This window comes from Penicillium psychrofluorescens (genome assembly GCF_964197705.1).
Source record: "Penicillium psychrofluorescens genome assembly, chromosome: 1".
Classification (NCBI taxonomy): domain Eukaryota; kingdom Fungi; phylum Ascomycota; class Eurotiomycetes; order Eurotiales; family Aspergillaceae; genus Penicillium; species Penicillium psychrofluorescens.
The window spans coordinates 3,801,635-3,828,607 of NC_133439.1; the positions used below are offsets into that span (position 1 = coordinate 3,801,635).

Genomic DNA, 26,973 nt, shown 5'->3' on the forward strand with positions numbered 1-26,973 from the left:
CCAAGGACTATAGGTTGTGCCACGTTCTTTCGTTCTTCTTTCTTCCCCGACCTTACTTACCTCCACTACTACCTACTACATACCACGACACACACTACCAACCAACTAGTTCAGACCCCTGGTCCCAGGATCGATCCTTTCCTCTTCTCTCCCTCAGCTCCGCAGCCGACCCTTAGGCCACGCGCTGGATCGGCGGATACTTAGAACGGCCATTCTCTCGTTTGGGTCTCCACCGACCGACCACGTTCGTCGTGTTACCACCCTCCCCCAATTTGCCCTCCCGCCCCCGACCTGGACCATGCGATAGTGTGGACTCGACCTCGTTGGACCCTCTCTTCTGCAACTCCCTTCTCATCATGGATCCCTCTGTCGCCCATCGGCCCTGGGAGACGGCCTCGGGGCCCCAGACCCCGGCGGCCTCGGCGCAGACTCTGCCCTCGATCTCGACCCTGACGGCCAATATGACCGGCGTCAATCCCTCGGAGAAGTCGCCGGGGAACACCTCCCTCAACACGATCGAGCGAGATTCGGGGAATTGGTCGATGCCGCAGAGCACAAGTACGCCTGCATCCTCTTTGTCCTCATCTTCCCGCACCATGCTGACCCGCCCAGGATCTTCGACCTACTCGACCGCAACCAACGGCACGGGCAACAACTACCCTTCCTTGACCTTCCTAACCTCAACGTCACAACCCTCGCCCGTTCGCGGGCACACGGCCGCCGTCGACCGAAGCTCCTACCCACACGAGCAATCGACCACCCCGTCCTCCGCCGGGGGGCAGCAGCCGTCGCCGAACTTCAACACCTCCCAGCCCAATCCCGCACTACCCTCTATAAACCAGAACTATGAAGCGCCATCGCAGCGCGGGAGCGTGACCGATATGACCGAGTCCCGGCGGAGCAGCGTCGACAGTCGCATGAACCAAGGGATCAGCTCGCTCGCCATCAGTCCCGCATCACCATATCACAGCACCAATGCGTCGCAGTCGTCGATTGTGTCCAATCTACAACGCGAGCGCGGCATCATCCGGTACTCGGACACCCAACCGATCTCGCCCATGGGGGCTCGCGCTGGGGACGCCCGCGGCAACTTTGCGGGGGGTCGGACAGCGCCTGCAATCTCGTCAAATCCCCGGTCCGAGATTTACAACGCCGACGCACCCACGGCGGGTATGGCATACGCCTTCCCGGATCCCGATGTAGCACGATCGAACTCCATGTCCTCCACCGAGAGGTCCAATCCACCCTTCTCCCGCAAAGGCAGCATGGCGGAGTCTCTCAGCAGCATGTACTCGGAATCCCGCATGCCCCGGGGACAACACGGTAGGATTACTTGCCCGATCTGCGTTTTCGTCTGCAAAATACTGACCATGCTACAGAGCTACCCCAGAACGTACATCACCATTCCATGCAGCACAAGCAAGTGCGAGAGCTGATTGGGGAAGAGTCCGAATTATCTGGGGGCAATACACCGTACAGCCGGACGCCCGAACTGCGGGTCACGCACAAGCTGGCTGAGCGAAAGCGCCGGAGCGAGATGAAGGACTGCTTCGAGTCGCTGCGCATGCGTCTGCCGCAGGGCCAACACAACAAGTCGAGTAAATGGGAAACCCTGACCCGAGCCATTGAATACATCAACGGCTTGGAGAAGGCGGCCAACCAGGCCCAGCAGATGGTCAGCCAGGCCCAGCGGGAGATTGCCTCCCTCCGGACGGAGAATGAGGAGTTGCGCGCACAACTCAGTCAGAACGGCCCATCACGACCGGGCTCGATCTTTGAGCATCACCAGATGGCTACCACCCCGACCAACGGCCAGCCCCATCCACCCGTGTTCTCCGGGTTTGGCAACGGCTCAGGCGTCCAAGACCAGCCGCGGACTCTACCTCCGCTCATGAACGGCTCCGTGGCCCCGATGCAGGGGATCCAGTACTCGGACGAGCGACGTTGATGCAAGTCTTGCGGGACCGAAAATGAGAAATGACGAGCCATGCTGCGAAACGCAATGTCCACCGACGCCTTCGATTTTTTTTTTTTTTTTTTCGTTCTTCAATGTGCCATTCTACATACCCCTGTTCTAGAAAACAGTCCCCATCTCGAGATTTCTCGACCCAGCGGGTTTATATTTGTCTTGGATGTGGCCTCCTTTCCTATCTATCGTTTTTTCTTTCCTCTCTTGTCTATCATACCCGCCACTGCTGTGTTTCTTTCCTCCTTGAACTGTATTAGGGCCCATCCGCATTCCGCGAGATGCGGAGCTCTGTCTTATGCTTTTTTCTTTTCTTTTCTTTTTTTTTTTTTGGTTCTTCATGATGGCATCATTGGTTCTACTGCATGGAAATGGACAGGAAGGGATGGATGGATGGGATTTACTATGTATGGGTCTGGGATTTGTTGTTGAGCTGCTTTCTCGCCCCGTCGAGCGTGTAACAAATCAATCAATCACCAAAAAGCTGGATTTGGACTACTGCCAGTCGGAGAATTATGGTTTATTATTTTACAGTAGATCGATCTATAGTTAAAAACAGTACAACACCGCTGCTCTATTTTAAGTGATCCTCTCCGATTGGCCACTGTAAGCGCCCATCTCCAACTCCCGGCGCGTACCTGTTTCGCATCCCTCCAACCCACCCAATGACCATCTCCGGACTGTGTTTGAGATTGCTGCAGAAACACATCTTGTCTCCTTCTCATTGGCTGTTTCAGCTTTCTCCTAACGCTGGATACTCCAGATGGGCCCGACCTGTGGGCCCTGGCTAGATCCTAAGCTCTCGCATGCGGCCAGGATAATGGCAGCTGCACAGGTTAACGCATCCTGTAAATAGCTCAGAGGCTGCCTAGATCTTTAATTTGTATTGCGTACTCGGTCCTATTTTGATCTCTTTTCTGTCAGTGGGGGATTGTTTTGGCTTTCCTTTGTCGCTTTCTCTTTCTTTCTCTCATTGTTCCTGTTTTGTTTCATTCATTGCCTGCGACACACACATCCGCCGTGGTTCGTATTAATAGAATTTGCAGCAGTCTTTGTCTCGATTCAAAGTCTTCTTCTCTCTCTTTTATTTACTCTTCTGTCTTCTTCATCTCTTCCCATGTGGTATGTTTGCGTCCAGTACCGACAGCGCCTCCAAACAGCAGAACTAAAGCAAAGCAACAACAACAACAGCAACCATGCCCTCCAAACGCCAGAAAGACCTACTGGCCCCTCTCCCACCAGCATTTCCTCTGTCCTCGCCCATCACCGAGGAAGTCCCCAGCCCACCGGGTTCATCGCCCGAGGGCCACGAGCTAGAACGCACCAGGCCATTCGAGTTCCTCGTCAAGGCAACGCGGCAAAGAAGCCAGAGGCGCAAGGAGGGGCACCGCTCAGTCAACTTCTCGCATCGGGATCGAGATGGGAAGAGAGTGAGCATCGGGGGTATCACGAAGAAGAGGAATGCTGCGAAGCCCGTGGGTCTGAACTTGGTGACGGACTTTTCGCAGACGGGCTCAACAGCCCCCCCTCGAGCTGATGCGAATGCGGCTCCGTTTGTGGATTTGAATGATTTGAAATTGTTGTCTAAAGCAAGGGAGAAGGAGAGGTTTGTTCAGAACCAGAATGGCAAGACGGTTTCGAAGAACAAGAAGACGACGACTGCGGGTGGATTCTACCGACTCCCTGATGAGAGTTCTGTCGATGTCAATATCCAGCAGGGTCCAGCAAATCCATCTTACATCGATTCCACAAAGGCTCGGCTGGAGGCGCATCCCAACAACCCTTTCCGTGATCAGTACGAACTGTCGCCATCAGATCGAAATGTGGTCATCGGTCTCACTGTGCCATCCAACGGGGCCCTACATTTGGACCAGCTCAAAACGAGGGACCTTGATAGTGCCGGCGACCAGGCTACTACACCACTCACTCCCTCGATTATTGTCACGCCTGCGTTCGAAGAGGCTCCCTGGCAGACTCCTAGCCCGGAGACTCCGCGCCCTAGGGCAACCTCCAGCGTTTACTCCCGGTTTACTACTATATTCGAACACCCCCAGTCTGATATCCCACCCGTGCCTGCAATCCCTGTCTTACATGCAGCGAAAGACATCGATACTAATCCCTCCGCGTCAACACGCAATCGCTCGCTCTCCACCGGCACCGTCTTTGAAGAAGATAGTCCTCAGGAAAAGAAGCCCAGCCGGCTGAGCGTAAACACCGAGTCGAACAGACCCCAGTCTCAGGGGTGGTGGACGTACCTGCTCTCGCCGCTGCTCAGCCGTTCCAACACCTTCTCAAGCAAGAAGTCACCCACCAGCCCAGGCTTCTCCATTTCTCCTCGAACCGTCCGCTCCAAAGTATCGACTAAAGATTGGTGGGAGAAGGAAGTTTCGTGTTTTTCGCCTGATAGCCCAGAAGCTGTTGCGCCGAGTTCAAGGGAGAAGAATCTGGAGCAGTCACGGTCACTCAGCGGCGATGGTGAAGAAGTGGCCCCAGCTGTTCCGACCAACAGGGATAACATGATGTCCATGGCGTTTCCCGGACGTCCGATCCAGGGCCTTGCGGCTGAGTATTACCAGGCTTGTGCCCATGAGCTTTTCAGCAAGACTCCGTTCTTTGAATGCCAGGATCATGTCTGCTCTATCACGCCCGTCAATGTCGTGGGCAACGACGAAGCTGTACCTGGGGATCGGGGACTGGCTCTTGTTGAGGTTGATACGCCGAATGCTGGTCTTCAGGACCGTGGTGTACCCGCAGAGGAGACGAAAAATGGCACCCGAGGACTCCTTATTGATGTTGACTCCCCTCGGCCAGATGATGGAGGCACGAAAGGTGCTACAAAGTCGCCTGGTTCTGCTACGAGCACTGACTCGTGGGCATCCACGGCGGTTGACACTCCAGAGCAGGAGAAGTCTTTGTCCCAGACTAAAGGTGTCATTGAAGAACCACCAGTCCCGGTTCCAGTTCCCCAACCACGGTCTTTTGAATCTGAGAAACAGGCTCCGACGCCTGTTGCTGCTCCTTCGCCGCAAATAATCAACACCTTCTCGCCACCTGTGAACAACGTGCACTATCCTCCGCCAGTTGCTCATTCGCCTTTCCAGCCGGCTCCTGCGATGGAAAAGGAAGTGCAGTACGGACCTGTCTATCCTCCCGGTCATGGCACACCATTCGGACAACAAGCATCGCCAAATCCAACATGGGTACAGGAACATTCTCGAGCACCAGAACCAGTGTCTCCGGGCTTCCAACAACAGACAGAAGGTACCAGGTCAATCCCTATGAATGACATGCAGGTCCCAGCCCCAGCATACACACAGTATCAAAGAGATGACTCTCTACCGCCACGCTACGCTCTGCACCCTTCACCAGGAGCAGCGGTGATGGACCCAAACGCGCCAAGAGGACCGGGTGAGAACCATCGCCGCCGACTGGAAAGAGAAGACGCCATTGGACGCCAAGTCGGCGGTCTATGGCGCGGACGAGGCCCGGTCTCCAAGAGGGGATGTTTCGGACGGCCTGGACGTGAGGGCCGAGTGCGACGACGGTGGTACTTTGGCATTTGCATTTTCTTCCTCGTGATTGTCGTAGTGGCCATCTCACTCGCGCTCACTCTAACCAAGCACGGAGACACAACGCCCGTGCAGTCCCAGTGGCTCAATTTGACGGGATATCCGCCCATGCCGACGGGGATTGCGACGATAGCAGGTCCCGAGCCGCAGGTCCAACGGTCTGCTTGTATTGCGCCTACTTCAATGTGGAGCTGTGCCTTGCCCAAAGGCGAGCCGCAGTCTGCGAATATGCCCTACGCGGCAAACAGCCCTAACTTCCGGGTCGAGATTCGCTTTCTCAACGGGACTTACAATCACAGCACAAGTTTCCAAAATAACTCAACGCTTCGTGTAAGGACGGATAGCGGCTCATTCGATCCATCGCCGTCACCGCCGAGTCTCGCAGACCAGACGTTCCTGGGTAACACCACAGACGGCAATGTTGCTCCATACGCAGGCGAGGACACGCCCTTCTACATGACCATCATGTCGCCAGCACAAGTGTCCTCAAACGCCCTATTCCGCCGCTCCTCCTCTTCTTCTTCTACACCCAGTGAAACATTCAACCTATCAGATATCATACCGGCGCCCGACGAGACCTCCGACGGCTTACCCGCAGCGGCAACACTCTACCCACTTCCAGCCTCACAGCCCGTCCGTCTATACAATCGGGGAATGCCAACAGAGCACTACGGCTTCTACACATACTTCGACAGGTCGATCTTCCTCGAATCCGAGTCCCCCCTAAATGGCGGAACAAGCGACACCAGCGCCAACGACACCAACGGCGGCTCAGCCCAGTCCAGCGCAAAAGTGCGCTGCACATGGTCTCAAACACGCTTCCTCGTGCAGATCTGGACCCAGCCTGGGAAGCTGGGTTACAACCTGATTTCAGGCGGGAGTACAGGCACAGTCACAAGCACAACCGCCTCGGCAACACCAACAGCCACCTCAACCACACCGACGTCTTCGTCGTCTGCGACGGATTTTACCCGTCCGGGCTCGTTTCCCTATCCCGTTACGATAACAGTTGACCGCCACGGCGGTAACGAGGATCAGAAACTGGTGTACTGCTACGGAGTTGAAGAGGATGGGCATTACAATGTTACGAATCATAAGCTGGAGATTGAGGATCGGGGTGTGGGTGGCACGTTGATCAATCCTGCTGGTTCGAGTGAGAAGGATGGCAGTTATGGGGGTGTTGATGGGGGGACTGGCGGGTGTGAATGCCAGTGGACGAATTGGATTGGGAGTGTTTAGATGGTGCATACGCATGTCCTACTGGAGTTTGGGCTTGATGGCTTCCTTTTTTTTTTTTCTTTTTTTTTTCCCCTTCTGGTTGTTCTGGGTGGTTGATTGCCTGATACCGTTTATAGAGCATAGCGCCGCAAAAAATAGGAGAGCTAGATCAGACTAAAATAGAGATCATCATCATCATCACCGTTAACAGAAAACAGGTCTTGAAAAGCCAATGCTAAAGTTAAAGTCTAAAGAATAATTTCAGAAACATAAGAAATCAAACTTTTACGAATAGGAAAAGACTAATTGATACAAAGCAGCAACTGAATGTGACCTCAACAGTTCTATTAATATCAACTCCACATTTCCCCTAGGCAATCGAATGACGACCGAATCAGACAGATGGCAAGAGATGGGACCAGAAAATATACTTTGCTACAAACCAGTTCTTCAGACATTCCTCCCGCCGACGGCGTTGCAGTCAACTTGGCGTGAGATAGTAAAGCTACTTAGGGCTAGCGCCATGACTGACCACTGGATCGCACGATGCCAACAACCGAAAGCTCCAGTGACAATGCTCGGTTCACTGGCTAAAAGGGCAAATTTGCAAGCGGTATCCCTCTTCTGGCAGGCTATTAATAGGACGTCGCAACTGTATGACAACGCCAAGGTTCGCTATGGTTGCATTGGCTTTGCCACTGATTCTCAACCTTGGTACTATAGCCCGTGGCCCTGGAGGTACGAGAGGAGAGCGAGACAATTCCCTTCAGTCATATCTACTCAAAGCACAAAAGTTCCAACCACTTTTTTTCGTCGATTTTTAATTAACATTACATTAGGGACTTCGGTACGGATCCCAAGAAACACAAAACCAAAGACCCAAATAAAAACACAAAGAAAAGATCGGTCTAAACCGTAACTCCTGTCGCGATTACCGCGCCTTGCGCCATCTCACTCTTCTTCATTTCATATGGACAGCAGCCAGTAGAATGAAAGAAGAGGAGGAGACATAAGGCGACAAGGCAGCGAGTAAACGGACACTGAACACCGGCATTCCAAACGAGATCAAATCACAAAAAAAGAGAGTAAAACGTTTAAACGAGCAGCAGGCCGTAGGCGACGCTACCGAGAACACCGGCCATGGGCACGGCGACCTTGGCACCCGGGTTGGAGGGGGTGAAGCTGCCGCTGGAGCTGGGCGAGGCAGCAGAGCCAGCGCCAGAGCTAGAGCCGCTAGCACCCGAGGCACCGGAGCCAGCGCCACCAGCCCCGGACGAGCCAGAGCCGGACGAGCCAGAGCCGGACGAACCAGAGCCGGACGAACCAGAGCCGGACGAGCCAGAGCCGGACGAGCCCGAGCCAGAGGAGCCCGAGCCGGACGAACCAGAGCCGGAACCGGGGGTCGAGCTGGGGACGGAGATCGGGATGGTCGAGCTGCCTGGGCAGTTGAAGCAGGGAGCGCTCGAGGTCACGGTCACGGTGGAGTTGTGGCCACCGGTGTGGTTGCCGCCGCCGCTCATGCCGGTCATGATGGGGTGAGTACCGGAGCTAACAGCGGTACCCTTGGGGGCCACGGCCTTGTGGTTCAGGACCGGGGGCTCGCCCTTCTTGGGCACAGCCTGGGAGCCGGCAGCGAGGGCCAGGATGGCCACGGTGGAAGCAGTGAAGTACATGTTGGATGAGATGCAAGCGATTGAATGTAGGCGGATGAACCTTTGTCTTAACGAATGACGAAGAGGGCTGTGATGACTGTCAGGCAATGGACCAAGGTCTCCGTTATCAAGAAGAACATACCTAGTATTATGAATGGATGTGAATGCGATGGGAAAGAAAGAAGAACGAGTCCTGGTCCGGGGGCTCCGGGAGCTTCATTCTTATAGACGAGGAACTGTCCAAATCCGGACCTGTCAGATCGTGATGACATGACAGAAGAAATTTTTTCGTTTCCTTCTATGTTCCTCACCCAGATTCGCCGCATCTCTGGTTCCTCCAACGAACCCTGCAGGGCCCGGTGGAGACAAGCGGGAGCTGCAAGTTTCCGCATCCGGGGTGCTAATGTCACTCCGGGGCCCGGCCGAGTCGGTGCAACCGCGGATCTCTTTAGATCAACTGGACGAATGAGACCGCCGGGGACTGTACCGGGGTGGTCACGTGATGTCCCAAATAGGAAGGCATCGAAAGCGGAAGGGCCAAGTGACGGCGCCAACGAGGAATTCCAGGCATCGTGGACAATGGCTTTGAGCTGTTTGCAGAAAAACACTCGGTGGATCAAGCGGCTGAACTTGTTGGGAGACAATGGATGGTGCTGGGTCAAGGAAAACAACCCCAGCATCAGATCCAAGGATATGAGCCGCGTCGATCGGATTGGTCCTGGGGAAGGCCATCTGACTGCTCCAGCGGGCAAATATAATCAACGGTTCAACGTAAGTTGCGATTATTATTAGATCGATGGAGGACATCGGGGCCGAATGGCTGAGCCATCGTCCGGCCATCATCCGGCCGATACCACCCTTAGCACATCGCGAGGCCATCGTGTGAGGTGTCTGGCCACCACTTGGGAGAACCCATCGCTGTCCGACTGCATCCGGTCGCTCGTGTTAGACCTTGGGAGAGCACACGACACAAATATCCAGCATCTGTAACTCCAGGCTGTCATCCGCGAGGAATGTTCATGGCGGCCCCCAGATCGAGGATCATCGATCTGCCTGCCATGTGCAGTTGAGAGAAAGGCAAGAATGCCATTGACACATTGCCTGCAGAATGTGGAGAGTGCCCTATGAAACGTCAGTGGCGCCGTGTTGTTAGTCTCCGTTCTCAGAGGCCATGGAGAAGCAACAACGCCGCTGAATTGTTAACGTGTGATCTTGTTCGGTCGAATTCCGCTTCGGTATACTGCAGCCAGTAGCTCGCGGCATAGTTCTGAGTTGGAGCGTGGTGGAGCATCGGGCTCGAGGTATCCATGCTCCTTCAGTTGGACAGTGAGAGCTTCATCACGAAGTGGTGGACGAAAGTGATTGGCAGGTTGTCGAGGATCAGTATGGGGTACGAATGGTAATCTGTAGTCAGTGTGAAGTCACCACCCACGCTTGTTACTGGTTACGCAGTAGAAAAGTTCGGTCAAGACAAGAGAGTATTATGGATTGGATATAACAAAAATAATACAAAAACCATGAATCAAGAAGAAGAAGAAGAACCAACATCAGTGTTCGATAGTTGCCTAATTGGCCTCACTAGTTACCGCTGCTTAGTTTACTTCTCCGATGATCCGATGTCCGCCTCCGCCCCTTCATTCCTCCTGGACACTCTTCCCTTCACCTGCGCAAGGCGCACTCCGGCCAGATGCCTCTCCAGTCTGAGCTGTACAGTCCGTCGCTCCTCTCCGCCAACTACGACGCAGACAACGCTTCATTGCGGTCGCCCTCCGTCCAGGACTCCGACTCCGACGACGATGACCTCCTGGCCCGCAACCGCAGCACCCTCGAAATCGCCGAGCACGACCGCGCCGTCCTAGACGATGAAGATGAGCGAGAGAAGCTATTAACTCGGCGGCCTTCCATTCGCAGGATTTTCAGTCCAAATGGCAGCAGCGTCCGGATCGGCAAGAAGACCAAGCGCCGGCGAGGAGAGGCCCGTATCCCGCATCGGGAACGGGTCAGCGAGGATGGGGAGCTGATGTATGAGATGGAGGAGGGCTGTGGCGACGATGAATCCTTCCTGAGCGGATCATCCTTTGATCTGGACGAGGAGGTGGGATACACATATGACGCACCTGTAAGTCGACTCGGTGTTCTGGACGTGCTGTTTGGCTGACCTTGATCCCCCAATGATCTAGCCGTCTCGGTTATCCTGGCGCAAATGCCTTCTCATTTTCACTCTCGTCTTCATCCTCTTCCTGATCCTCATCCTCGGTGCCTACAAAGCCTCCAGCAACTTCCGCGCCGCACTCGCCCATCCCCAACCGCTGCTCTCCAACGGTACCGCACTCTTCGCTCCCACCACCATCCTCATCTCGCTGGATGGCTTCCGAGCCGACTTCCTCGATCGCGGCCTGACCCCGGCCCTGAACTCTCTCGTCGCAGGCGGCGTCTCCCCCCCAGTACATGCACCCCAGCTTCCCCAGCGTGACCTTCCCGAACCACTTTACAATCGTGACTGGACTATACCCGGAAACCCATGGAATTGTGGGAAACAGCTTCTATGACCCGGCGCTGCAGGAGGATTTCTACTACACGGACTCGTCCGTCAGCATGCAGCCCAAGTGGTGGAACGCAGAACCACTGTGGGTGACGGCAGAAGAGCGCGGGGTCAAGAGCGCTATCCACATGTGGCCGGGATCCGAAGCCCACATCATGGATGAGGAGCCAACTTATCTGGACAAATACAATGGGTCCGAGGCATTGTTCCGCAAGGTCGACCGCATTCTGGAGCTGCTCGATCTCCCGGGCCCGGAGGATGAATCGGACATAGTGCCTGAACGACCACAGTTTATCGCGGCGTATGTGCCCAACGTTGACCGGGACGGGCACAAGTACGGTCCCAACAGTACGGAAATCCGCGACACGATCGCCGAGGCGGATGGGATGATAGCCGAGCTCGTGGCAGGTCTGCAAGGTCGCAACCTGACGGATGTGGTCAACCTGGTCATTGTATCTGACCATGGCATGGCCACCACGTCCAACGAGCGACTAGTCCAGCTGGACGACCTGATTGATATGGATTTGGTCGAGCACACCGACGGGTGGCCATCGCGCGGACTGCGTCCCAAGCGGCCGGAAGACCTTCAAACCCTTCAGGACCAGCTCGATAAGGTAAAGGAAGACTACTCGCACGCGATGGAGATTTACACGCGGCAAACCATGCCTGAGCGATACCACTTCTCGAACAACGACCGCATCGCCCCGTTGTGGGTGATTCCCAAGACCGGCTGGGCGATCGTTGAACGGCCAGAGTTCGATGCAAAGAAAGCCTTGGAAACGGGTGAAGTCTACTCCCCGCGAGGTATTCATGGATATGACCACGAACACCCATTGATGCGTGCGATCTTCATCGCACATGGCCCTGCTTTCCCTCATGCGCCCAACAGCCGGCTCGACGCTTTCCGTAAGTTTCTTATTGCATGTCTTGACTGGTAGCCATCTAATTGATCTGTTCAGAAAACACTGAGGTGTACAACATCCTTTGCGACTCGCTAGGGATCGATCCCCTACCGAACAATGGCACACTACGCCTCCCATTTAAACCGGCTGGCTTGCATTCCGATGAGAATGCCCCAGCTGTTGAGCAACCAGCCGACCCACCCGCCAAGGTTTCGACAACGGCGGGACCTGCGCCTACGCCGCAGCCTACGCTAGTTTCCGATCCGGACGCCGCAGAATCGCCTCCCGCTACAGATCCGGGCAGTGATGATGAGAAAGGCCCGACGTGGTGGGGTACGCTCTTGGGCAAGGTCGAGAAGCTCAAAGATTGGGCCGGCAACTTGTTCTCTTCCGCCGGTGATGCCATCTCTGGAAAGGGGAAGGATTCGTCCGCGTGAGCTGATGCAATGCGTCAGGATTGTGGCTAGTGCGATGGCTTGCGATCTGATGTTTCTATTTTGTAATTTACTAGATACCCACCCTGCATATACTCGTCATTTTCTACAAGGAGGACACATCCAAATCCAGACTAGCTGTGGTTTGCTTTAATCATACCCAAACCATCGGAGTTCTATTGGCCATCTTTCCAGCCTCATCCAGCACCAAGTGGCCGAGCAGTAACCCGGCCAACTCATCTTCCTTGGTCTAGTGGTCATGATTTCCGCTTGTCATTAACACCGATAAGCGCGGGAGACCGGGGTTCGATTCCCCGAGGGAGAGTCATCTTTTTGCCCACATCACATCCAACATCCCGAGCCTGGAATTAGATTTTTGAATCCTCTAAAACAACCTATAAAGGAACAACTCCCCACTTGCAACTGCGGCAATGACTCAACGTTTACGTGGCGGTGCATCTCCCGCCCATTGGTCCTACAGTAAGGCGTCCAACCCTCGGACACCAGAATAGGTAACGAGGAGCAATAAAGCCGGGGCTAGATTGGATAATGAAAATTTGAGGCTCCAATGATAGATATAAAAGAATCCCATTCTTTCCTTTTCCCTCTCTACTTTCATTTACGGGAGATTCCTCCCGGTCTTCATTCGTCATATCTTCTAGGGCTGCATCAACAAACTGAAAAGCCCTGTTACGTTCTCTCTCTTTTTTTTTTCTTCTCTCTTCTCTTCAAGGGAAATATACTTGTTGCCTCTTCACACTTCTTACCTCCCAGAGCCAGACACCATCATGGCCTACAACTACACCCAAGCAAGCCAGGGGCCCCGGCCCTTATCCCCGGACACGGCCATGCTTGAAGCGCTGGTACCGGGATACGCTCTCGTTGCCAGTTTTTTTCAATCCTATCTCCAGCTTGATCTTTCCTCCTACATCCAAATAATGATCGGGCTAGCCCTCTTCGGCGCATCGATCCGCTACAGCATCAATCAGCTCACGGATCTCTGCAAGGAGTACCTCGTGTCAACGGCCGAGATCCGGATCGAAGATGAGGTCTTCACGTACTTCATGTACTGGATATCGCGCCAGCCGCACATGAAGCGGACAAACCGTTTCATAGCCGGTGTGAGAATGAGCGACTACTACGACAGCGACAGCGACAGCGAAGACGAAGACGACGGGTTCGGTGATGAATTCTTAGACGACGAAGATGATGACGAAGAACCATCATCTTCTTCTGGCTCGTTCGACGACTACTGGGCCAAGATCATCAGTCGGGATAAATACAAAGAGGTTCGCTTTACTCCGGCCCTGGGGCGGCATATCTTCTGGTACCAGGGCCAGCCGATCATGCTCGAGCGGAGACACCAGTCCGACACCGCGAAGTTGTTGGCTAGCGAGAAGGTCTTTCTATCGTGTCTAGGCCGCAACCCTGCGGTGCTGAAAAAGATGCTCGCCGACGCGCAGCAGGCCTACGTCGAGCGCGATGGTAGCCGCACCATCATTTACCGCGGCCAGCGGCGGTGGAGCGGCAACTCGTTCTACTGGGTTCGGTGCATGGCGCGCGCGCCGCGCCCGCTGTCCACTGTTGTCCTGGACCAGGAGCAGAAACAAGCTTTCGTCGACGACATCAAGGAATACTTGCATCCACGTACTCGCCGCTGGTATTCTAACCGTGGTATTCCCTATCGTCGCGGATATCTTCTCCATGGTCCGCCTGGCACAGGGAAGACGAGTCTCTGCTTCGCTGCGGCGGGCATGTTGGGCCTGAAGATTTATCTTCTCAACTTGAACTCTAAAGCCCTCGACGAAGACAGCCTGATGTCCTTGTTCGCGGACCTGCCGCGGCGGTGTATTGTCTTGCTGGAGGATGTCGATACCGCAGGAGTCACCCACAGCCGGGGCAAAACGGCTACCACCAATGACGTCTCCAACGCTGACGATCCAACTAAAGCTGATGAAACAATCGACCTGGATACCTTACCTGACGAGGCTGAGAAAGACGGTATTACCCTCTCCGGCCTGTTGAACGTCATCGACGGCGTCGCTGCGAGCGAAGGCCGGATTCTGGTCATGACCACCAACCACGAAGACAAGCTGGATGCAGCGCTGCTACGGCCAGGTCGAGTTGACATGAGCATTACCTTTGGATTCACCAGCCGCGCCGACATCGAAGAGCTCTTCAGCTCTATTTACATAACCATGGAGCGTGATCTTCCACGCATGCCCCTGGCCCAACCTCTGAGCAATAGCTCAGCGAAGTCGGCATCGATCTCGAGTGACACAGTGGTGGTGGAGAAACCAGAGTCCATTAAGGAAGTTAATGACAAAGAGAAAGAGGAAGAAAGACCAAACAAGGAGCTCCAGCAACGTCTCGAATCCTTGCGCGCTCACATCAGCCTCATGGCGTCGGAATTTGCCTCCATCGTTCCCAGCGGCGAGTTCACTGCCGCTGAGATCCAGGGGTATCTTCTTAATCACAAAGATAGGCCTGAAAAGGCAATCGCGGGTGCTGAGGCCTGGGTGCAGAGTGTACGGGAGAAAAGGCGCGCGCGGGAGGAAAATTGATGTAGATATTTATGACATTTTAGAGTCACGATATAGATATCCAAAAAATGATTTTTGTTTGCACTTGCTCTCTGGTTTCTCTCATTCTTAAATAATAATAATAACAGATCAGCAACCATGAAAATGACAATTGGAGGGGATCTTGCTGAAGGAGTTCCGATCTTTGAAAGCTTCAGCGGTACGAGTACGAGTCACGTTCTCCTACCAAACCCTAACTCGAGAGACCAAGAAATCAGAAACAGCACATCCTAGAAGTCCGTGCCAAAGATTATTGTAATATTTTACTCGATTAGACGGGATCAACCCAGCCCATGCAAATATTTGCAAAACTATAAACATCCAAACATTGCCCACCATCACGCAAGGGTAATGGTCGTGCCATCAACGATAACGTTCGCAGCATACATACACCTCTCATTCTGAGCGGCGACATCTCCACAGAAGCCATGGAACACCATCTCCTGGCCACAGCCACAAACAGTCGCACCGCCTGGCGAAGTGAGCCCATAGTCGCCAGTCTGGACCAACTGAACGCCACTCGGAGTGTAGGGTCCAGTAATAGCGGGCGCAGTCGCATATTTCACACTATACTGCGGATCCGTGAAGCAATACGACGAGTAGAAAAGGAAATAAGTATCGCCCTGAAGGATGAGGTTAGGCGCTTCGACAAGCGGCCCGTCGTCTGCGGTGCGGTCGAGAATCTGCACTGCATCGCCCACGGGCGTGACGCCGTCGGCTGCGACTTCCTGCAGCATAATGGGGGTCGGGACGATGGGATCAACCATGTTGTTGCAGTCGCCGCCGTGTCCGATGCTGTTACCGTCTACCTTGAACACCACGTATCGGGTTCCCGTCGAGTCCAGGAATCCAGATGGGTCGATTGATCCACCCTGGTCCAGACGGCATGAGAGCGGCGTGTCGCTGGGCACGTAGGGGCCTGCTGGGGCGTCTGCGATTGCTGTGCCGACGCAGTGGTGTGGTGAATCGGATGCGGCGTCACCTGAATAGTACATGACATATTTTCCGTCATCCTATAACTATATTAGAATTTTTCTTTTCTTACTGATGCTTTCCAGGGAAAAGGACTCACGCGCAGAATCACGTCCGGGGCCCAGTGCTCTTCGTCAAGCTCCCAACTCGCTACTGTCGGCAACGCCTCAATGTCCAGCAGCGTCCATGTGACAAAGTCCGTCGAGTTGGCAACCTGGATGCGGTGGCCATTACCGTTCGTGCCAAAAGCATACCAGACACCGTCGGCGGCCTGGAGGAAGCTCGGGTCCGGGAAGTCGGAGTTAATGGCCAACCATGGCCCATTGGTTCTCTTGACTGGTCCTGAGAGGACAGCCGGGGAGAAAGCCAGGGCGATGGTAGCCCATGCCCATGGTGAGGTGAAGGACCGCATTAGTGCTTGATATTCCTTCTATATGGCGGAAAGTTCCAGATTGGGGACCGGCTCCTGGATGCAGTCAAGAAAGAGGAGAAAGGCGAGTGCTTATATACAAATTCCAAGGCTACTAGTGAGGAGAAGCGGGAAGTGTGTTAGGTCGCATCCTAAGCTCGCATCACAAGGCTCTGCTTCGGAGGAAGGGGCCAAGACGGCCTGTACTCCGCCCAAAATAGATGCAGCGTATGAATCCCGATGTGTACGAAATTCCGCTAGGGGATTTTTGACAGGCTGCGCGAAGAAAATATGCACACTTGAGCTGCTTTGAATATAACTACAGTTTATTTGAACCATGCATCCTTGTAGGCAGATGCGTGCATGGGCGGGTCAAGTAGCTGGCTGCGTACAGGAAGCATCCTTTGCTGGTAATTTGAATTTGTCGGGATGGATAACTAACAGCCCGTTCCGGAATCATATGTCTAATAGGTTTTGGTATATTCTGAATTATTGGGGTGTTTATTATCCCGTTACTCCATGGCTAGACCTCAATGGACTTCAGCGTAGGGTTGGATAATTCCTCAAGCCACGGGGTGGAAACATCGAATGCGGCATGCAAAATGCGAGACAGCGACTGGTCCACAGTAGCTGCGCCTCCCACTAACTATGTAAATGCAAGACGTGGGAGTGTCAACCCTTCGGCCAGAGGGGTTTTTTTTTTTTTTTTTGGAATGCGCGGATGGAGCCAAGACTAAACAGACCGAATGCGGGTAGGACATGTTGGTGCCGGCTGTCAGAGACATGGCCCCAAGACAAGCAAGCAAGGGCGGTGTCTTTGCAGTGGAAATTATCAAATGTCGCTAAGCTGCGAGAACATCCTTTCAAGCCAAAAAGCAGGCCCTCCCGGCGTCCTGGAAGCATGCGCCCACCGCCCTTGATCGCTGGGACACTATCCAACTGCCACCGTCGTGAAAGGCACATGGCTGTCCCGACAAGAGTGACATATCCCAGCAATCAATCACATGGCCAACAATCATCCAATAGGCAACACAAAGCCATATGCAGAGAAATCACAATGCTATTGTCGTATAAGCCACAAAATAAACATCCGCAACCTTGCCAAACAACGCGACCACCGCTTTCTGCTTAGGGCAAGTGATCCGGAAACGAGCGGGGAGTCGTATCGCGGCTCTAGCTTCCCCACAACCCCGTCTAAAAATACGACTTTGGACAAACTACTCCTATTGACGGTTCAGCCTCGAAGGAATCGCCCCTTTTATCCCTTTAGCCTCCTTTAACCCCTTTACTCAACAGTACTATGAGGATCGAAGAGGTGCAAGATCAACAGCTTCTTCCGATGACCGCTTTTTCAGGGCAATGTAAATGATAGGGAGCTGAAGTGGCGTCGCACGAGACTACTTTGATGTATGTACCCCGCATGGCAGTTGCATCGTTATAATATCGAGCCATCCCGTTGGTAAAAGCTCGCTGTGTGGCCCTGCGTTGGTTACATCTAGGGATCGACCCTCGGCAACAAAGGTGGCGAGGACAACAAAGCTTTGCAGAAAACCGAGCCTTGATCATTCGATCTACTACCGCTGCGAGTCATTCAATAGGGGTTCACCGCGAGAAAAGCAAAAAGAGATGCTACCATACGTCATATAGGTGAATGTACATGGAAGTATAGCAAAACTATGAACAAAATCTTCCAACGCCCAGTAAACAAAACGCCAATGTGCAACCCTGTATAAGCCCACTAACATAATCATAACACACATCATCGTCTAAGCAGCCACATCTCAAACGGCACGCCACGAGGATGTTTTTTACCATCGCGATCTGTCGAAAAGAGCACGGGCTCGAAATCGCACACTGAAGCATACTGCCGTACCAAATGGCGCCAGTAGCACGACTCCGCAGCAGGGGTGAGATAGCGGTCACGGAAAGTGCGCACAGCATTGTTCGCTATACGCTCCGCAACCTCCGGGTGGTCGATCAAGTAATCAATCTTATGCGGCAAATCCGCAAAATCACGGTCCACCTCGACGTAGTTCGCGTCCAGGCCCGACGACACCAGCGCAGCATGATGCGCCTCACGCCATTCGAGCGGGTGCGAAATAACCACGGAGCGACAGTTCAGCAGATACTTGCCCCGGCCGGAGAAGCTGCGGCCCTCGGTGTGAGCGAGGAACATGTAGCGGCAGTGGTCCTCGATGGGCAAGAGGTTGTAGCGGAGATCGTTCTCGTCATCCCAGTCGATCACGCGCACGCTGGCCCAGCTACGGCCCAGCGAGGATTTGAGCAGCTTCCCGCGCACCGGCGGGTTTGTTGCCAGGCTTCCGCGCCAGACGAGCTGCTTCTTCTTGTCCTGGAAGCGCAAGCCGGGGACAAGTGCGCCTTGTGCGTCCGTCTCGCCATCGTCAATCGCTGCAATGCGCCGCCTCACTTCGTGGTATGGGCCTATCTGCACCTCGGGCCAGGCCCAGTATCCAAAGTCTGGCATCAGCCACACGGAGTCGTCGGAGTCGCGTTTCGAGTATGCCCAGATAGGTGCCAGACCTGTTGGCTCGTTGTCAAAGTCCTCTGTCGTGAAGATGAACTCGATACTGGGCAGCATATGGCGATCCGGGAATGCCATGAGGGCACGGTGTAGCGAGTTCAACGTGGCGTGTGCTCGAGTCGCTGTAACGGGCATGGCTGCAAAGTCGACGATATAGAGCTAAACATGAAACACTATCAGGACCGGTGATCTTATTGCCAATTTGATCTTGTTCACATACCTCTCCGCGATCGATTATCCCTCGTACCATCCCATCTTCCACATTTCGAGAGTCCAAGTCTTTAAACGTGACTTTATTCTCCGTCCTCAACGAGGCCGACTTATCAATTTCAACAAAGAGTTTCGGGAAAGCAGTGCGGCATTGCTCCTCCGAAAGGCCGTGGTTATTTCCATCGCGCTCAACGATAAACTCCCAGCTCTCGTTTCTCAATGGTGTATGTAGCAATGATGGGAAATGAGGCTGAGGCTCGCAGTGAGAGGGTGTCTTGATGATATATTTGAGGGCCACGTCGCTGTGTTCGCGACCGAAGAGGAGGAATGTGAGAGCGAAAATGGATGTCAGGGCGCCTGCAACGATAAAGCGGACTGAGGATGAATTGTTTCGCTGTGCGAACATTGTTGCGATTTCTAGAATGGTCGCTGGAATGGAAGCGGGTTTCCAGGAATGTCAGGTCTTCTGTCAACGCGGGAATGGAGGCGCTATGCAGATATAGAGACAATCAAGAAGAAAACATTCGCTTGGTATGAGATTGGAGAATTATTGTCTCGTGTTCTCTGTGAGTTGGTGATGTCAAATGTTCAACACTGGAGGCGGTGGGTGTCAACTCCGATTGTTTCCACGGCAACGCAGGGATCACGACTCAAGGCGCCCTATCTACAACAGTACGAGTTACTAAATGAGTCTGGTGATTCAATCCCTAGCATACAATGATGTATTTCTAATTCTTGCCTCCTAGAAGACGCAACCGAGATGATCATCCTCAAAGCGAAAAAAAACATCAGTAAGCACAACTGCCATCCGGCCGAATCTATAATCCCAAAGAGATCAAATTATGTACAAAATGGGTGATAGTAGCAGGGGGAAAGGATAAATGAATGCCACAGCGATCGATATATCCAGGGGGTATCTTAGCAATAGGTCATAAATAAAAGAAATGAGAGGGGATGGAGTAAAACGAAAGAATAGCGCAGCCCAACTCCAGGCTTGTGATATCGTCAAAAACATGAGGCAGAAGAAACGAAGGCGTGCAGGTTCACCGTTCGTCACCGCTAGCGGCTGCACTGCCGCCGTTGCTGCTGAAATAACTCTCGTCGATCTTCAGGATCCATTCAACCTTCTGGGCCTCAGTGCGAGTCGCGAAGAGGTAGGTGTTCTGGGTCCCGTACACGGCGAAGATGTTCGGCCGGCCTTTGGCAGACAGCGAACGGTCCGCTCCAGCACCGGAGCCGTCGAGGAGACGGGCAAAGTCGGGGGCGTGGTCGACGCGAGAGTTGCGTAGGTTGATGGCATTGATCTCATCGCCTTCGGGCACTGAGTAGACGTGGAGATACGGCCGGCGAAGCTCCACGAACCGGCGCACCCAAACGCTGTTGGTGTCGTCCGGTGTAAGCACGTATCCGGTCTTGAGAGCAGAAGGATTCTTTGGAAGTGTCTGGATAGTGGCCACGAAGCGGGGCTTGAGTGATACTTTGTCGGAGACAGCGGTGCCATTTGATCCGTTTGCTTGCGACGCAAAAGCCGCTCCGCCGGAAGGGGGTTCGATGTTGCTTCGCACGAGAATTGCCTCTGTCGGGTCCTTCTTGGCCGACCAGAGATCGAGGTATTTCCGGAGCAGTTTGGACTTGCGCTCGTTCAAATCTTGCCCGCGCATCGGTGTCGACCGTCCACTCCCTCGGGCAGGGGAGGGAGACGTCATTAGGCTCGTGCTGAGAGATCCGCGGGCGGCATGTAGTTCGGCCGCGCGCAGGCGGCGCTTGCGGGCTTCAATGTAATCCCGCACAAGGGACACCTTGCGAGGAGCCCATGTCGTTAGAAGTTCCTCGCCCTTGACGTAGTCGTTCTGGGTGTTCATGCGCCATAGGTCGGCGGCACGTTTCGCAGAAATGGGACGGATGACCAAAGAGTACATGCGTGTAGTCGAGTGGACGACCCGAGTCGCATTCCAAAACTGCTTGAACATCGACTGTTGGCGCACATAGGTGCGTCCAAGGATCTGGAGCGTCTGGTCGGCCTCAAAGATCACCGGGGTCTGGAGACGAGAAGAGACAAGCTCCCAGCGGACCGTCACCTGCACCCGATACTTCTCTGCCGTCACTCGGTCGAGCAAAAGAGACCCATGCAAGCTCGAGTCCCACTGGCCTACAATGTTGACATTGGATGTTCCGTCGGAATTATCTTTCACCATCGGTTCCTGAACAAACTTCAACGGGACATCCGGGGTGTTGAAATCCTGATCAGGAATCTTCCCCCACGGGTCGAGAAGCCGGACAGAGCCCACGCGACAGTTGGTGATATCGTCCCACGGAAGACTTTCGGTGGAGTTATATGTGAGGTTGATTGAAATGCGACGTTGCAGGCCTTGATGAAGCTGAGATGTCCCGTCCTCGAGATTGTTGCTCTGAACAACTTCGACTGGAAGGTACTCGCCGGATTCCGCGAGCTCAAGGATCTGTACTCGAGAGAAAACGTCGTGTCTCTCCTGCGAGTAGAACTCGGACTCTGCAATCCGGGGAGCGCTACGCTGCTGGGACGTGGGCTCTGCCGAGTCGCGCATATCGTCCCAGCTGAGGAGCTTGTCCAGATGCATTGAAGTCACGCGAGCATACACGCAGACCTTTAGAGCAGCCGTCCGTGGGCTTGAAAGGGGAAGGCTCATGCTGTGCACGCTTTCAAATCGCACCGGGCTCTCCTCGAAACCACTGATCATCTGGGTCGTCGTTGCGCCGCCTTCCTCAGAGATACCGGGCACGAACAGTTGCGCATGAACATCGGTTCCTTCCCATTCGGCAAAGCCAACCATGTCGCGCATCACCACGTTGAATTTCAAAGTCGACGAAGGAGCCTGGGCGGAAGACGGCTCCAGCGACAGCCTGATAATTCCAACGACGCTCTGGGTGTACGGCGAAGTGATTTCAACAGAGAAGTCTTGCACACGAGTCTCAAAGACGGCCGTCAATGGGATATCAGCGTCGCCGAGGAGGGAATATTGAGGCGAGCACGGCTCGGAAAACGGGTTCTCGAGTTTGAAGTGCTGGATATAGTCTGGACGGTCGATGTACTGGTGCAACTGGCGCATGGACTGAACGCGACGGTGAAGTTTCTCGATTGACCACAGGTGAATCACGCATTGTTTGTAGTCGATGACACGGACGCCCACGCATGGCTTCTTAGCCTCATCCAGCACAACATCTTCGTCACCCGAGATCCCATTGAGCACAAGATCATATGATGACTCCATGTTGTGTCCAACGTCAACAACCGCAAATTGGAAGACCACGTTCTTGTCCATGATTTGGCTCATCACCTGGGCCTCCTTCAAGATTGACGCATGCTGTAAAATCCTCTCGGCCATGCGAACATAGTTGCGCTGCGACCAGTGGCGGAAGACTGACTGTGCAATTTCGATTTCGCGTGGGCCCAGCATGGCAAACCCGTTCTCGTAGATCTGGGGTATCGGCTTGCCCATGTCCCGCATCTGAGACTCAAAGACTTCTTGCTGCTTTTTCAGCTGTTCTTCAAACTCGTCCTTGGCGGCGCGCAGCGCATCCTCCATACGCTGTTTTTCGGTGCGCAATTCTGAGGGGTCCTGGTTGGAGGAAGCCTCAGCATTTTTGAGCTTGTCCTGATATTCTTCTTTCTGCCGATCCAGCTGTCGCTGCATATCCTGACGAACGGAATTCAAGGTGGCGCCATTCGCCCCTTCTTCGTCCTCGCGCTGGCGAGGCGTTCCGGGCATAGTGATCGCAGTGTCCAGAGAGAAGTTGTCGATGGTACCATTGGACATGTACTTGTCTCGCACCGGGAATGAACTCAGGGAGTCGGAGTCTTCTTCATTATCAGGAAGACCGCGCCGCCCTGCGCGAACCTTTTGCACATCCTCGAACAAAGCGTCCAGCTCATCGTCGGGCAAGTGGGAGATATGATCCGGTCCTAGCATGGCGCTGGCTGCCTCTCTGCGAGCTTGTAGCCAGTCTGACTCTCGCCCACCACGCGATGGAATTGGAGACTCAGCCCTGCTGGAATCTCCATCAATCTCGGAGCCAGCTTTACTCGTGGTCCGATCATGTGTTTTGTTGGGTGCCGGAGATCCCAACTGATTGGCGTTGACGGATTGCCGCAGCAAGCTCTGCTCCACTCGTTCAGCGCGGGCTTCTTGAGGGTGGTTGAAACGGAAGATGTGGAAATCGCCGAGAATGATACGGAAACCACTCTTGAGTCGTTGGGGCTGGTCGACCCGCAGACCATTCACCATCACTGCGGCGCCTTCGCTGGGCACGATGGTCACGACATCGTCCGCGTTCTCGAAGGTGCAATGTTTCTCCAGGATCTTGGATCCGTTAAGCCGAATCTCGATGTTGCTTCCTTGGTCCATGTGTCCAACAGTGGTGGTTCCCGGTTTGAGGTTGTAGACCAAACATTCGGCTAGCAGGGGATCATCGCTCAAGTTGACCAAGTGTGGCATTTTCTTTGGACCGCTAAGACCAATGAAGCCCTTTTCAATGTTGATACCCAGTTCCTCCAGAGCGGCTTCTCGTTCCTTGTGGATTTCTTCTGTTTTCAAAAGCTTCTCTTCCCACGTTTGGTTGAGATCTTTGTAAAGCTTCTCACTCTGGTTGAGCTGTTCGACAATCTCGGCTTTGCTCACTTTTTTGACGGAACCATCGGACTGTTGAATTGAGACCATTTGTTTTTCAAGTGGCGTATCCGGTGGGTAAACTTCTTCTGTTGGTAGTGCGCCAGGTACAGCACCTGGTGCTCCGACTGCCGCACCACCTCCGAGCTTTGCTCTCAGTTGTGCCAGTTCTTCCTTCAGCTCTCTGATCATGCGGGCATTCGGGTCCTCGTTCACGACCGCGTGGTTCTTGATCCGTTTAGCCGAGTCTGCGTAGCGCAGAGTACTGAGAGTTTCCTCAAAGTTGATGTCTGCGGGCGAAATGGCAGCAATCATCGAAGTCATTGAATTACCACCCAGGGAGTCCTTGAGCAGCCATGTGAGGACTGAATCACGGTACGGTACCTGTTTTGAAGTATTTTTCTTCTTGCCGACAGAGACATCTGCGAGGGCTGCGATAACACGACCGAGGGTCGACAGCGAACGATTGATTTCCGCACCTTCCTTCAAACGGGCACCTGTAGCACCGGTCGAATTCGCTCGCTCCGAACCGGCCAAATCGACCAAGCTGATCTTGGACACCTTCTCCGTATCCATCGATGTCTCCGCGTCATGGCGTTTTTGGGTGAGGGTCAGCGTAAAGACGGCGTGTGATCGACTGGAAGTCTCGTTCATGTTGGTCGCGGCCACCGTTCTGGCCTTATTACCCTCGTCCATCAAATTCTCGATTTCGTCGAACGTGCGCACCACCAGCTTTGCCAGATCTTCCACATACGGGCCGGTCGACGGATGCTCACGAACCTTCAAATTGCCCTTGTTCGACGGATTGAGCAGATCGCGTACTCGTTCGTTGTAGATTTCTAGGTAGGACACCTCAACCGTGCAAGTAAGATTCTTGTCTTCCTGAATCTGCACGATGCGCTCGAACATGGACTGGCAAATTCGCGGGATAACACCGTACTCCTTGCCGTAACCCATCATCGAGTATGACTTTCCCGAACCGGTTTGACCGTAGGCGAAGATACAGTTGTTGTAGCCCCCGAAGGCATTGTCCAGCAACGGCGTGCCCAAGTCGTCAAAGAGGTTGTCTTGACCGGCATAGTTGGGGGCGTCCTTATCAAAGGACCAGTACGATCGATCGAAGGCAAAGGTCTTGGGTCCATCGCCGCCTTTCCCACCCTTTCGTGATTTATCTTCGGCGCCCGCCGGTGCTGTGAGCACCGTCTGGGCGCCTTTCATCTGCACGATACATTGTGCGTTTCGGTCGACCTCTGAAGAACGTGGGTCAGTTCCAAGGTTTCCAAGGCAAGGCCAGGGGAAGGAGGCGCAGTTTTGTACTCACCTCTGCTGTTGAAAGGCCGCACGCGCACCACTACCTTGATATTACCACCGCCGCCAGACATGGTGGCCGCTACCCCATAAACTAGGGGGGGTCTGTCACCAAGCGACGGGCACAGAATCCTAGAACGGGACGCAGGCGGTGACACAAACACACCGATGCGCAGACTCCCGACGGAGCGCGGGCGAGAACGATGTCGCGGGGTCTGGCTCCGAGTCCGGTATATGTGATCGGGGGATGGTCGTCAGGTACTGGTCTGCTGGGGAAGTGCGAACCGTGGGTGTCAACAAAGACGTCATGTATCAGGGTCCCCGAGATTCATCCAGCGCGTCGCGGGGTCGGTCTGTGTAGAGTCAGGCCTCCAACAGCCGTTGCAGTCTGGATATTTGTAGTGTATCGACTCGAGTGTTTGCTTGAGGAGAGCGCGATGGTGATGGGGGAGAGAATGCGACTGTCGAGTCTGTGGCCCTCGTCCTTTCACGCGGAAAAGCCACCTGCCCCCGGTGACCCCTGGCTTAGGTAAGCACCATGCAAGGACGAGGCAGTTGAGTACATGTGAGAAAGCTTATAGATCACGATCGCCGCAAGGTAATCGAAGAGACTAAAAAAATCATGTTTAATATAACTGGTTGTCTGGCAGTCGGTGCATGGTGCTATAGGGAAACTTGTTCTCAAACTCTTCTGGTAGCATACATGGATATACTACATCAAGCGGTCAGGATGATATCAATCATTGCGAAGATTATTCTTGTCACAAGAGTTACTGTTTCTTCTTCGTCGTTTACCCAAGAATTTCTTCTTTCTTTCCTTCTTTCTTTCTTTGTTTGTTCTTTGCTCTCCCAACCTGGAACTCCCGTCGTCCATAGCATTCGAATGGATTATCTTCACTGTTTTCCCCTTTGATCTGGCTGTCCGGCGACAACCTGTTTATCGTATATTAGTACTATTCCATCTCAATATTGAACCGAAAACGGCCAGACAATAACAATAAAAGTGATAGTATTGACGCGGCCGAGATGAATAACTAGTGTGGGGCCATCCGCCCGATTTGGCTTAGTCATTTCCGCAGCATAAACTAACTAATGTATGTACTTCACCTTACTCAACACTCACTGCCTTCCAATACAACCTACTTTCATCTTCGCTTCCCTTTGGTGCAAGGTGTGTACTCATTCCTCGCTTGCTCAGCTGCCTATCTCTACCCCCAATACGTTCCTGACCATATTATCTTCTTCTGTTCCGAAAGCCAAATCCTGCCTGGTCATCTTCTCTTCTTCTGTTCCGAAAGCAAGATCAGGCGGGACAGAAATGCTCGCGAATCCGCTCGTCGCCCCAATCACTCCTGCCGAGATCAGCTATGCTTCTGGATCCTTTCCGGTAGAGCGAACAGAGTCGCCATCCGGTAGAAGCACAAGATCCAGAAGGTCAAACAGGTCATCCAGTGATGAAGACCCCATCCCGGCCTGGGATGGGTTTCTCGAGGAAGATTTGCGAGCCGGTGGGCCTTACCTCTGCGAGGCTCCCTGTGAGACGATACACCGGTTGCCAAACCACCCAAATTTCGAGGCTCTAGGTGCACCCGCAAACCAACATGTTTACAGTTCGGTCCTGGAAATCGGACTCCAGGAGCACCTAGATATCCTTGAGATCCACTTTTGTGGTCGACGTTCCGTTTTTCAGCGAGATCAGGATCCCCATTTAACCGTTCTTCTGCTTGCCAGAAGGCATGACCTTTCCGAAAGGGGCTGGATTCACATTGCGAGAAAGATCCGTGATCACCTGCGCAGCAGACACATCTTCGAGATAACAGTGGAAATCATCGATCCTCGTTTTGGTCAACGCCCGAGATTTTTCCCTTGTTCTCCCGATGATGCCATCTTCCCCTTGTGGGAAAGGGTAGGGGAGTCGATTCTGAATACTCTCGATCTAACTGGCTTGTGGACGATTGGTTGCTGTCGCATCGGCGTCAGCGAGGATCTCATCCAGTGCCCGCCAACAATCCTGCTAGGCGTCG

General features: G+C 53.8%; 8 protein-coding genes and 1 non-coding gene across 9 annotated transcripts; 5 read left to right on the top strand and 4 right to left on the bottom strand.

Annotated features, from left to right (window-relative positions):
- Nucleotides 1-356: 356 nt before the first annotated feature.
- Nucleotides 357-1,948, top strand: PFLUO_LOCUS1409 (uncharacterized protein; the record flags this gene model as incomplete). Its single annotated transcript, XM_073778449.1, has 3 exons — nt 357-558; nt 613-1,323; nt 1,380-1,948. The coding sequence occupies 3 exons, from the start codon at nt 357-359 to the stop codon at nt 1,946-1,948; spliced, it is 1,482 nt and encodes a 493-aa protein (XP_073635502.1).
- Nucleotides 1,949-3,162: 1,214 nt separating this feature from the next.
- Nucleotides 3,163-6,774, top strand: PFLUO_LOCUS1410 (uncharacterized protein; the record flags this gene model as incomplete). The annotated part of the gene is made up of 1 exon (XM_073778450.1): nt 3,163-6,774. One exon carries the CDS (start codon nt 3,163-3,165, stop codon nt 6,772-6,774), a length of 3,612 nt encoding a protein of 1,203 aa, XP_073635503.1.
- A 1,073-nt stretch (nt 6,775-7,847) lies between these two features.
- Nucleotides 7,848-8,426, bottom strand: PFLUO_LOCUS1411 (uncharacterized protein; the record flags this gene model as incomplete). The annotated part of the gene is made up of 1 exon (XM_073778451.1): nt 7,848-8,426. The coding sequence occupies one exon, from the start codon at nt 8,424-8,426 to the stop codon at nt 7,848-7,850; it is 579 nt and encodes a 192-aa protein (XP_073635504.1).
- A 1,666-nt stretch (nt 8,427-10,092) lies between these two features.
- On the top strand, nt 10,093-12,286 carry PFLUO_LOCUS1412 (uncharacterized protein; the record flags this gene model as incomplete). The annotated part of the gene is made up of 4 exons (XM_073778452.1): nt 10,093-10,524; nt 10,586-10,849; nt 10,968-11,853; nt 11,907-12,286. 4 exons carry the CDS (start codon nt 10,093-10,095, stop codon nt 12,284-12,286), a joined length of 1,962 nt encoding a protein of 653 aa, XP_073635505.1.
- Nucleotides 12,287-12,522: 236 nt separating this feature from the next.
- Nucleotides 12,523-12,608, top strand: PFLUO_LOCUS1413. The gene has a single exon. It is a non-coding gene; the product is annotated as a tRNA-Asp (tRNA).
- A 613-nt stretch (nt 12,609-13,221) lies between these two features.
- Nucleotides 13,222-14,847, top strand: PFLUO_LOCUS1414 (uncharacterized protein; the record flags this gene model as incomplete). The annotated part of the gene is made up of 1 exon (XM_073778453.1): nt 13,222-14,847. The coding sequence occupies one exon, from the start codon at nt 13,222-13,224 to the stop codon at nt 14,845-14,847; it is 1,626 nt and encodes a 541-aa protein (XP_073635506.1).
- A 356-nt stretch (nt 14,848-15,203) lies between these two features.
- On the bottom strand, nt 15,204-16,249 carry PFLUO_LOCUS1415 (uncharacterized protein; the record flags this gene model as incomplete). Its single annotated transcript, XM_073778454.1, has 2 exons — nt 15,204-15,878; nt 15,938-16,249. The coding sequence occupies 2 exons, from the start codon at nt 16,247-16,249 to the stop codon at nt 15,204-15,206; spliced, it is 987 nt and encodes a 328-aa protein (XP_073635507.1).
- Nucleotides 16,250-18,005: 1,756 nt separating this feature from the next.
- On the bottom strand, nt 18,006-19,404 carry PFLUO_LOCUS1416 (uncharacterized protein; the record flags this gene model as incomplete). The annotated part of the gene is made up of 2 exons (XM_073778455.1): nt 18,006-18,947; nt 19,009-19,404. The coding sequence occupies 2 exons, from the start codon at nt 19,402-19,404 to the stop codon at nt 18,006-18,008; spliced, it is 1,338 nt and encodes a 445-aa protein (XP_073635508.1).
- Nucleotides 19,405-20,041: 637 nt separating this feature from the next.
- On the bottom strand, nt 20,042-25,023 carry PFLUO_LOCUS1417 (uncharacterized protein; the record flags this gene model as incomplete). Its single annotated transcript, XM_073778457.1, has 2 exons — nt 20,042-24,891; nt 24,963-25,023. 2 exons carry the CDS (start codon nt 25,021-25,023, stop codon nt 20,042-20,044), a joined length of 4,911 nt encoding a protein of 1,636 aa, XP_073635509.1.
- Between the last annotated feature and the right edge of the window lie 1,950 nt (nt 25,024-26,973).